This window comes from Lathamus discolor, chromosome 2, assembly GCF_037157495.1.
Source record: "Lathamus discolor isolate bLatDis1 chromosome 2, bLatDis1.hap1, whole genome shotgun sequence".
In the NCBI taxonomy this organism is placed as follows: Eukaryota; Metazoa; Chordata; class Aves; order Psittaciformes; family Psittacidae; genus Lathamus; species Lathamus discolor.
Window position 1 is genome coordinate 63,820,187 of NC_088885.1, and position 11,463 is coordinate 63,831,649.

Here is an 11,463-nt window from a genome sequence, read left to right on the forward strand (position 1 = left end):
ATAAGCCAGCTTGGATGCCTGAAGAAACAAGTAAGCATGAGAAGACAGTTGTGGAGAAGGTAACAGCAGGCTAGAAACACTGGGAATACCTGTCTTAGGTACAGCTGAAGCTTTCTAGGATCAATGGCATTTGCACCTCATTCAGGACAAAAATTTGGCACTCTTTTCAGCTAACCATACTTAGAATCCCACAGCTGAACTTGCTAATGAAATACCCTCTCACAGTTAAAAATTAAAAAATAAATAAATAAATAAATAAAACCACCCAAAAAATACTGAATATGAATGTGGAAGAAAGGCAATTTGATGTTTGTAATTATCGAGGCAAACTCCATGACCTGCTGAATGTATGCAAAATGGACCCTGGATGGTGTATATAAAAGTGGCATGTGCTGAGAATAAGAGCAAGTATTGAGACTTCTTTCTGGTAGAGCAAGTCATCATACAGGATCTCTACCATGAACAATAAGGAGGCTTCACTGAAAGGTAAGACTTCTGCCGTTCACTTGGTGATAACTTTTTTATTTCTTAGATTTAGATTGAATTAGGAAGTAACTGAAATGTAACAGCTCTAGAAACTGAGGTCTTCCAGTGAAACATAGAATCATAGAATAGTTAGGGTTGGAAAGGACCTTAAAGATCATCTAATTCCAACCCCCCCGTCACACTAACATGTCTCCACCTCAAATATTTAGTGTCCAAAACTTGGAATTAGAAAGCAGCTTGATCTCTTTTTTGCTTAATTTGTTTATCTTAAAATTACATTTGCATTGGACAGTGTCAAAGATAATTGGCTTGAGAGATGTGACACTTCCACATGAAAGACTGTATCCAGAGTGCTTTGCTACACCAAGTCTAGAAGTGATGTAGTAATTTTGAAGTAAATGTTTTCCTAATTACTTTCAACTTCCTGGGCCAGCAAGTCTCGGGTTTTCTCATTCACAGAATTATCCCCCAGCAAAATTTCCTAACTGCAGCATGGGGCAGCATGTACATTGTTCATGGGAGAGGAGGAAGACTTACTTCAATATTGTGTAAACACACTTTTCCTGAATTTAAAGCTAGAAAGAAACCTATCAGATGATAACATTGGTGACAGCTTTGATGCCTGATTTCTGGAGCATTTCATTTAGCGTTTAAAACAAGTCTAGGGGATGCATATAGGTGGCAGACCAATTTCCAGAACTAAAACTGTCAGAGCACAGAACAGTGTTTTTTGAATAAGTTCATTCATTTACCAAATATTTGCTTTTAATTTTTCCATTGTTTTTCTGTGCAGATTTTATTTCACTGAATAAAAGACTTGTCTCTGTTAAGGTTAAAAATTTTAAACAGATGGGGTTTTGTGGTTTAGATAATAAAAAGTCCTCTATATCAGTTTCAGAAGCTCAGGAGAAAAATCAAAAGTTCTCTCTGATTCCTTAGCAGTAAGAAAGTTAGGGTTAAACTCTAAACAGCAAAGCAGCACAGCTGCTGGAAATCTTCTGAAGGAGCTCCCAAGACAATCGAAACCTTAAAAGAGTGACCTAACCACCCTCCCACAAAATTAATTTAAGCTCCAAATGTCTGCAAAGAAGAAAAGGACCTGGGGGGGGGGGGGGGGGGGGGGGACAAAAAGTAAAAAACAAGCAAACAAACAAAACAAACCAACCAATCTACTTTCCAAACTTATATATGTGTGCAAATATAATTATGTATCTATAATTATGTATCTATGTTTGCACTGTAAAGAAGTTTGATTTGTTGCTTCTCCCATTTATCACTATGTAATAAAGTCAGGCATAATAGTAAGAGACTTTGGAATACATGTACACTGCAACACAAGTTATTATGGCTCCTCAAAACTCTGCTATACAGTCAGGATAACAATGGGGTGAAAGGATAACAGAATTACAGTGCTTTCCTCCTCCATTAATTTTCAGCAGCCAGTACAGGGGCTACTCTGAGCTACATGACAGCACAGCCAAAATCACCCTGCTTCTGGCTCTGACAGCTACTTCTAAGTACACATACAAGTGTGATTCCATTTTTGTTTATTTTAAACGTGAACAGGTTTGTTGCTGGCGGCCCTTCTGGTGTCCAACATGCTCCTGACAAAAGAAGGAGTGACTTCCTTACCAATCTGCCCCAATGGATCTGTCAATTGCCAAGTTTCTCTCGGGGAACTTTTTGACCGAGCAGTTAAACTTTCACACTACATTCATTTCCTCTCTTCAGAAATGTTCAATGAATTTGTAAGTACTCTGCCTTTCCCTGAGAGCAAGAAAATAGCATAAATAGATTCAATAATTTTTAAGTGCAAACATATGTTAACACATAAAATAATTCAATTAGTAAACAAACACAACTGCTGCACAGACAGTGATAACCCCAGTGGTGACCAAATCTGTGTATAGTGCTAACCATTGCTAAGAATTCCAACACTTCTATTAAAAGATACCATTTTCCCATCATTCTTTATCTGTGAGACAAGGTAGTGTTTGCTGGGTACCAGTTTCACACTAAAGACTCACCAGAAACTTTTGACCTTTACAGCATAAAAGCAGTGATAAAAGCAATGGAACAACTACTTAATACAATGTTTTAATTGAAACTCTTCTTACTTATTTGTTTCAATAATGCCTGTGCTTGATGATCTGCAGGATGAACGCTATGCTCAGGGCAGGGGTTTTATTACAAAAGCTGTTAATGGCTGCCACACTTCCTCCTTAACCACCCCTGAAGATAAGGAGCAAGCTCAGCAGATTCATGTAAGTCCCATTTCTAATGTCATTCAGCATGAGATAGATCAGGGTCAGTGGGAGAAGAGGGAGGGCTAAGGAACAGAGAGGCAGCAGACAGAAAGAGAGGGAAATCAGCTCAACTGGAGGAAAAAGCCAGGAAGAAGAAAGCACCAAAATGCCAAGAAAAGTTTATTTAACATTTGTCGATATGAGGTACAAACTGTATAGAATACGTAAGTACCGGTAACTTTCATCTTCCCTTCTGTTTCCTGCATATTACAATCAGCCATTGCATCTCATTTCCAATTACAAAACAAACTCATGGAGCAATGCCTGTTACCATGCTTATACTGTACTGAGAGCACTACAATCCTTGAACATTATCTTAAAGTATTTTATAGACAATTATCATATTAACAAACATAAAAAATACATTTGCTGTATATAGTGAATACTGTATGTAGGCAGAGCTAAACAGTTTTCCAGTAACTGAAAATACTGATATTACTAAACAAATGCTAAAAAGATATCTTTGATACTACCAGTAAACAGAAGTGGTCATATCATCATCCAAATACAAAAGCTTTAGTGTTAAATAGTCAAATACTTGTAAAGAGAAACATACTACATATGTCAATTTTATAATTACAAACTTAAATGAAGATGAAGGTAGACTTGTTCAGCCTGTGCTCCCCGGTACAAATGGAAAATACTTTAGACAAAAAAATTAACACAAGTGTATGAATGGGTGTGTGCCAGTGAGAAATCTTTACCAAGTTCATTGTGATGATATCCCTGCAATCCTAGTACCACCATCCTTTCAGTATGTCATTCTGAAATTCTATTTGGAGCAGTAGAATTCACAGCCCTGCATACGTAAGAAGTCTGGTAGTGTTCAGATCCAGTAGATCTAGCAAAGAAGAAAACATTGAATACTACAGTGACCGTAAGCATTATGTATTTTTATTGCCCACAAGAAAGTACAATTTTTAAAAGCAAGAAGGATATTGGTGGAAGCACCGTTGTTCAAAGAGGAGGACAGATGAGTTACGTAGAGACAATAAAAGCTATTCAGTGGTCTACCATAACGTGAACCATCCACTTAGTACTAGACTTAAAAACAAACAAACAAACAAGCAAGCAAAGAAGTTGGATTTTAGAGTGTTCATCAAAATCAAATAAGGAGTTCTGTTTTGAGTTTGTTGGTGTTTTTTTTTTTTTCAGATTTGAAACAGAGTTGTGTTTGCTAGTTTTCAATGTAGAAGATGTTTGATGTTATTTTCCATTATAGTATTGCAGCTACTTGCGCTAATATTTTAAAACAGGATGACAACAATGATAAACTTCAAAAATGCAATTGCACGGAAGTATCTAAGACAGGACTACAGGGCACATTCAGTTTTGGGTCCAGGAATAAATTGCCGAAATCACTATGTCTGTGGGCTTTGCTCTAAATGCCTCCTAATGTTGCCAGCATTTAGCCTTCCTATTTTAACTGTCTTTTCTTCATGTGGGTAAGCAGCATGAAGACCTGCTGAATTTAATATTGGGAGTGCTGCGCTCCTGGAATGATCCCCTAATCCATCTGGCCTCTGAAGTACAAAGAATCAAAGAAGCTCCAGATACCATCCTCTGGAAGGCTGTAGAGATCGAAGAGCAAAACAAGCGGCTTCTAGAAGGAATGGAGAAAATAGTAGGGAGGGTAAGTATTAGGTCCTTAACATCCTTCCACTCTCTTGCTGTAAGGAAGTCTCATGTAGTGATAGGCCCTTCCCACGTGGAACTGGAAAGGAAACGGACAATGTTTAGGAAAAAATGTGAGCCGGCATAGCTGAATCTGAGAACTTTTCAGCTTTCTTCTTTCAGCTTTCTTTTCTGCTGCTATCTAGTAATTTCTAAAGGGACAATGTGATGTGACTGGCATAGCAGTGTATTCCTAGTCCTGCTTCAAGGGAAGGTGTAATCACTAACACTGGTGATTGCCATTCCATCTTTGACTATTTAAAATTTGTAATCCTGATTTTTTAAGGATGCATATGTTTTTTCGTATGTACTATTTATGTTTTAGCATATTTATACACATCTGTATACATACAGGTATTGTGTAGAGTTTCCAGAAGCAGATGCTGTGTTTAAAACTGTTCTGGAAGTCTGGGCTATTGTAAAGTTGTGGCATACAACAAAGTTAATTTTGGTATCTTTCATTTCTCTTTTCCCACCATATTGGCTCCTCAGAACTCTGGCTTTGACTTGGTTCCTCCCACACTTGTAAGGTTAGAAGCAAGACTGTTTTCTGACAAAACCCATACTCGAATACCCCTTGTTATCAGTAATTGATTGAAAGCTTTACTGAATAAAATCAGCTCTAGCGTGTTTATTTTTTAAAGGGGCCTCTGTTAGTCCCTGAATATATCATTCTGTCAGTGAGGTAGATGTTAACAAGGGGTTCTGACTTTACTGGCTATTACTTAGGCTCTGAACAGTTGAAGAGCATTAAGAGTGCCACCATCACTGTATCCATCACTTTCCATCACTCATGGTCTCTTTCTTTCAGTTAGGTGTCTCTTTACTGAGAAATCTTAGCCCATCCAGGCCACAAATGCATTTATCAGTGTAATCAAATACATCTCTGCCCCATATCCACAAGTAAAAAGGGTGCAGGCAAGGATCCAAGATAACAGTTGAAGTCAGGTGCTAATACAGTTTCACTGTCATCACCTTCTCATTCATGTTATTTACAGAAGGAGGCTGAAGACAAGGCTGGCAAATTCATTAGTGTCAAACCACATTTTTGAGTGATAGTAGGTCTCTTTTTTTTTTTTTCTTTCCTGTTGCTCAAGCTGAGTGATAGAGGCTCCACAGATATTCTCCTATGTGCTTCTACAAAATACAGCTGGTGGGAAATAAAGAAGCTACACAAGCACCAATAGCCACAGATATCCTTCCAGCTATGAAATATGAAAAGCAGATTTTTCGGATATGAAAAAAAATCAGTTATTGCTTCTTTAACATCAGGAGACCTAAACCAATCTTTACCCCAGATACTGACTTACTACATGAGGTCCTACACATAGCTCTTTAATATTAGAGGTCACTGTATCACTTAGCTTTTTTGTAGAATCTGAAGTACAGTACATCTGAGATGTACTGTTAAGACATTTGTCTGGTAACGTGCTCCTGTAGCTACCTGTATCACAGAGAAATCACCTAAGACATGGGTCGAGATAAATCTGGAGATACACAGAAAGAGGTTTAGGAACAAGTGTTAACAAAGATTTCAGGGTGGAAAGAATCAAAAAGAGATGTCACTGATGAGTCCATGCATGAAGAGAAGTTTGATTTCTTTGCAGATTCCTCTGGACATTGGTTAACACAATAGTTCTCTTAAAACACTGTTGATACAGTTAAGCTTTTTACATATTTTATGGAAATAAACTGGAAGATCTGACAAATTCATTCAAAATCTTCATGAAGATATAAAACATTATACAGAATAGTGGGAACCATAACAGGAAACACCTTCCAAGCCATAGGCTAGCAACTAGCATTCTCTAAGGTCAGCATTTTAGATGCTCTGTTCTACATCTAGCCAGATTCACTATCATTTATTACAGCCTCATTTAATGCCTTTAGGTTCATTCTGGTGAGATTGGAAATGAAATCTACTCCCCATGGGAAGGCCTCCCTTCCCTGCAACTCGATGATGAGGACTCCAGACTCTTTGCCTTTTACAACCTGCTGCATTGCCTCCGCCGAGATTCCCACAAAATCGACAACTATCTCAAAGTTCTGAAGTGCCGCCTAATCCATGATAGCAATTGTTAATTACTCATGGGCCTGATCACTTACAGAAATCATTCATCGTGATGTTCTTGTTGCTTTGCCACTTTTCATTGCAAACTTTATGAAGTCACACTTCACAGTATCGGGATCACCAGCACTTTTCAGGCATGTTAGTGTGAATTCTGGCTGCAACAATTAGGATCATTTATCTTGGTGTTTAAAATGTTATAAATACTTGTATGACAAGAATACACTTTTTTGTCTAATCTCCTCACCTGGTAGAATTTCAGTGGTAATCAGATAATGTAGATAAAAATAAAAATGTTATTAAATCCAAAAGTGCATAACACTGAGTGGTATCAGTGAATGAAATGTATTTGATATGGTTTATACCTTTAATGGTATCTTCTCTTTTTGGATCTCAGTTTCCAGTTATTGATGAAAGGACATCTTACTCCCATTGCTCTTTACTCCCTCTCCAAAAATGAGGGAAAAAAAACCCCGACGAACACAAATAAGCAGATTAGTCACCTATTACATGAAATTACCTTACACTAAAAGTATGGTCTGAAATCCAGTCTACTTAAATTGATGGTTTTACCTTGTACAAAAACTGTCTAGGTAGGCGAGAGACGTGTAAGAAATCTATCCTGGCTAACACAGGCATTGATTCCCCATGCAGTCCATGCAGAGAGAAGACACATCTGGAATTTTAAGAACAGAGATCAGGTATATCTACATCTCTTCTGTCTATTTGGAAAAGAAGCATTTCCAAACAAAAGTTCATTATTTTTGAGGTGACTATCTGAGTGCAAAGGATTTAAGTAAGTCCCAAAAGGAAATGCTGGGCATCTATATCATGTCCACCTACTCATCCCATTCCTCGGAAGTGTGGTGGTTGCAGTTGCTCAAAAAACTTTCAAGCCACAAAAAGGTACTAGCTGAGCTAAGGTGTCTGCTGTCCTAACCCACAGTGTCTTTGGGTTTAGTCACACTCAAAGTTTTTAGGGCACCCATGTCAAAACATTACAGTTAAACGCTGGAAAATAGGAAAGATCAAAACAATTGAAAAAATGAAAAAAAAAATATGGCTTGCAATCACACAGCAAATAAGCTAAAGAGCAGCTGGAGTCATTGACCATATCTATATTCTGTCTTTGTAAGCTATAAACGAACTCAGCCTTGGCTTCATCGCACAGCTTCAGCAAAGAGGAACTTAAATTCAAATTAGCTCCTCATGGGTCTGGCTTCCCACTAAACAAGCCTGCTGCATTGCTCCAGAATTAAGCCAGTTTATAGGAAGAGTGAAACACCAGACAAGATGGAGTTGAGGGCTTAAACTGCTCATTACCACAACAAAATAAGCACAACCATGATGGGTATTTATGTAAGGGATTAGATAACTCAAACTGCTAGAAAGGTCTAATTTTAGCCATGTCTATAAGGATGTAATGATACTTGCATTTCTAATTATGAGTGTATATATATAATGGCCTTTAAATCTCTTCATGTTTTCAATTATTGACTGCCTCAGGCTTTATCTAGATAAGTATATACTAAGCTCATTTTTAATATATATAAAATTACCTGTACAGCAAACAAATTTCTTGCTGGGCAGTCATAACTGACATCTTTCATAAGGTCTGAAACACACAAATCTTCAGGCATATGCAACAGCAACTTAAAAATACACAGCTGTATAACATCACAGTCAAGGAAGAAAATAGGTAAAATTTGCCAGGCAAAATGCAAGTGCTCAAACTAGAATTTAATATGATCATAGTATTTTATTTTCTGTTATCATGTCAATGGGGGGGGGGGGGAAGCATTTTAAAAAGTAAAAGAAAAAAAATCCTTTGTAATTATCACAAGTGCTTAGAATTACAGTGTGAGTTCTTATTCAAAAGAAAACACGAATAATGGCACTACTCAGTATTGAGCTAGAAAAACGACTATGTCTAGCTGAGTAAACTCCTACCTCAGAATCTCTTTAGAATTCAAAAGCAACTTGATTAATAGGGCAGACATTCATAATTTTACATTTACATGACTAGATCTGAAACAATGACTTTCATTATGTGCTTAAAAATTACAGTGCTAAAACAATTGCTTAAAACTTGCATGCACTGGCTTTATTATAGCCTGGTTTAGTACAATTATGAGGTTTTAATTTCATAAAAAAGAAAAGAATGGCTTTAAAACATTCTAAACAACTGAAAAGCTATCTGGCTTGCAGCTGTTTAGTTAAAGGGGTATTTAAAAGTGATCTGGTTAATATTCTGAGTCATCACAGCTGTCACAGAGACAGAAAGACATCAAACCCCATGAGCACATTCAAAGCTACACCTTCATTGTCAAGTGCCCTGGCACACACAATGCCTTCAGACTCTGAATGTTCAAGCCACAATATAGGCAAATTGGCAATTCTTTTTTTCAGTTGCTCATAGGAACAATACATTCTTATCTCACTAATATTTTGTTAAGTAGTGCATGCTCATAAGACATAAAAAGTATTGTCTTTCATCCCATAAAAGAAGTCACATAGCTAATCTCTTATACAGAACTGAATTTAGAACAAGCGTGTTCTTTCAAAATGAAAGAAACTGATATCAGTAAGAGTTTTCTTCCAAGTGTACTAACTTCTGGCTACTCCAGGTTTCTAGCATTTGGAATGCCTGTTTTTCAAATTATTTCTTCAATATCCAAGTTTGCCTTATTTAAGTCTCTGCTGGTTTATTTACTCCTGTTCATTTAAGATTACTTACTTTCAGGAATGGAAAGGAAAGGTCCATCACATGACTGAAATACAGGCTCAGTTATGTTCCCTTTGAAAATTATATTCAAGCTTACATAGATGGCACTAAATTTAAAAACATAGAATCACAGTATCAACTAGGTTGGAAAAGACCTCTAAGGCTGGACCTCACGTACAACAACCTTTACCCCAGGGCTGCCAAACCACCACTAAACCATATAACTGAGGGCCTCATCTACATGGTTTTTGAACACCCAGAAATGGTGAATCTACCACTTCCCTGGACAGCCTGTTCCAATACTTGATCACCCTTTCTGTGAAAAAAAATTTCCTAATATCCAGTCTAAACCTCTCATGGCGCAGCTTGAGGCTGTTACCTCTTGTTCTACTTCTTACCTGCCAGAAGAGACAGACACCCACCTGCAAATTACTTTGGTAAATCTTGAAGACTGAAGCTGAGCCTCAATGTTCTGTTCAATGGAAATTGAAGACTAACTATCCATAGGTTTATGCAATGTGTAAAAAAGAAGTTTTAAACTACTTTTAGAGCATAATTATACCTTTTTTAAGTTCCTTATGCTCATATCCATTTTCAGGAATGAAGCTACATTCAAAGAAGTATCACCCTTGGAAAAAAATAAGTAGGTCAGCCACTGTTTTTCAGTATTGTTTTCCAAAAAAAAAAAAAAAATCAATGACTATCAGATAACATTTCAACAATATCTACTATCATTGGGATTTTAAGTTTTTATTTAAATATATTCCCCCATAATTGAACTTTTCAAAAAGACACATTTTCTCAAAGTGATTTCTCATTTCCTTTCATGCATTCAACTATGAGAAGGAAATTAAAACAGATGAGCAGTGGTGCTTAATGTCCTCTGAACTGTATCTTTTTTCCACACAGGTGAAAGCAGCACATATTGTCTTTATCTTTGGTGAAAAGAAGGGTTCAGAGAGTTCTTCCATTTTCTTTGATTTTGTTTTTTTTTTTTTTTTAAGGTCCCATGTACAGATTCTATGGAACAGAAAGAAAATACAATTCCATCTTAAAGGAAAACACAGAGCCTATGTTTAATCTATAATTGTATTGTGCATTGAGGGAAAACCCTATTGCTTACTTTGTCACTAATTCTCTTTCATGCCATCATGTTTATGCTCTTTTAATTACCCAAGAAATACTAGAATCTCAAACTAACATCCTGCTTATTGTGAGAAGAATAAGTTGTCATGGCATACTGCCTTCTAATTCATGTGTCCAAAAGAGAATTGCAGGATATCACTTTTTGTTCCTTTCCTTATGAAGGAGTTCTGAAGTTCTTTTGAGTGGTAACATTTTACTGGCCAGTAATCACAGAATCATAGAATCACCTAAGTTGGAAAAGACTTTTAAGATCATGAAGTCCAACCATATCTTATTTTTCTTCCCCTGTACACATTGCGAGTGGTAAAAAGCTGAGAGAGAGGTGATTGATAGAAAGGCTTTCAGGGTCACAGAAACACTTTGTCTCTGGCTCAAGAAGTACTAATGTATAGGTAAATGAATGTTCATTTCCTATCTACTATTGACACTGGTCCCACTAAAAGTCTTAAGGACATGTCTTGGTCAGAGCCCTTAACTGGAAATGCCTAAATTTCACATCTTTAAAAAAAAAATATTGCACAGACACCAAAGTTTGTTAAAGAACACCTTTACAACAAACAGTTATTTACATTTTATCCAGTCTGCTATCAGAAGGTGCTTTGCCAGGTATAAAAAAGGAATAGTATTTACCGACAATATGTAAGAGTAGTAGTCCCTCAAAAAATTCACTTCTCCTGTCAAACATCACCACACTAATAAAAAGGGAACACTTTGCCCTTTTTAATAAATGGTTCATTACACTGAAGAGTTCAGATCACTTATTAATTCACATGAGTGACAGTGTGAGTCATCAAATATGTTAATTTGTGCATTAAATGACTAATTATAAAAATATTCCCATTTACTGATAGAGCTTTTTCACCAATCAAGCTGACTACCTCTCTCCAGCTTTCCGCGTCAAATAAGTCAGAAGTTAGTGAAGAATATTACAGCTTTTACAGTATTATCAGAAAAACTAGAGCCACATTTATCAACCAAGGCATTGTTACTGTATACTAACACTAAACAAAAAAAGGGTCCCTTCCCAGCTCTGTTTACTTATAATTCAAACAAGTAGA

The 11,463-nt window shown here is 36.7% G+C and overlaps 1 protein-coding gene across 1 annotated transcript; it reads left to right on the forward strand.

Annotated features, from left to right (window-relative positions):
• The first annotated feature begins 458 nt into the window (after positions 1 to 458).
• On the forward strand, positions 459 to 6,548 carry PRL (prolactin). Its single transcript, XM_065669285.1, has 5 exons — positions 459 to 486; positions 2,053 to 2,234; positions 2,643 to 2,750; positions 4,246 to 4,425; positions 6,357 to 6,548. The coding sequence occupies exons 1-5, from the start codon at positions 459 to 461 to the stop codon at positions 6,546 to 6,548; spliced, it is 690 nt and encodes a 229-aa protein (XP_065525357.1).
• Positions 6,549 to 11,463: the final 4,915 nt, after the last annotated feature.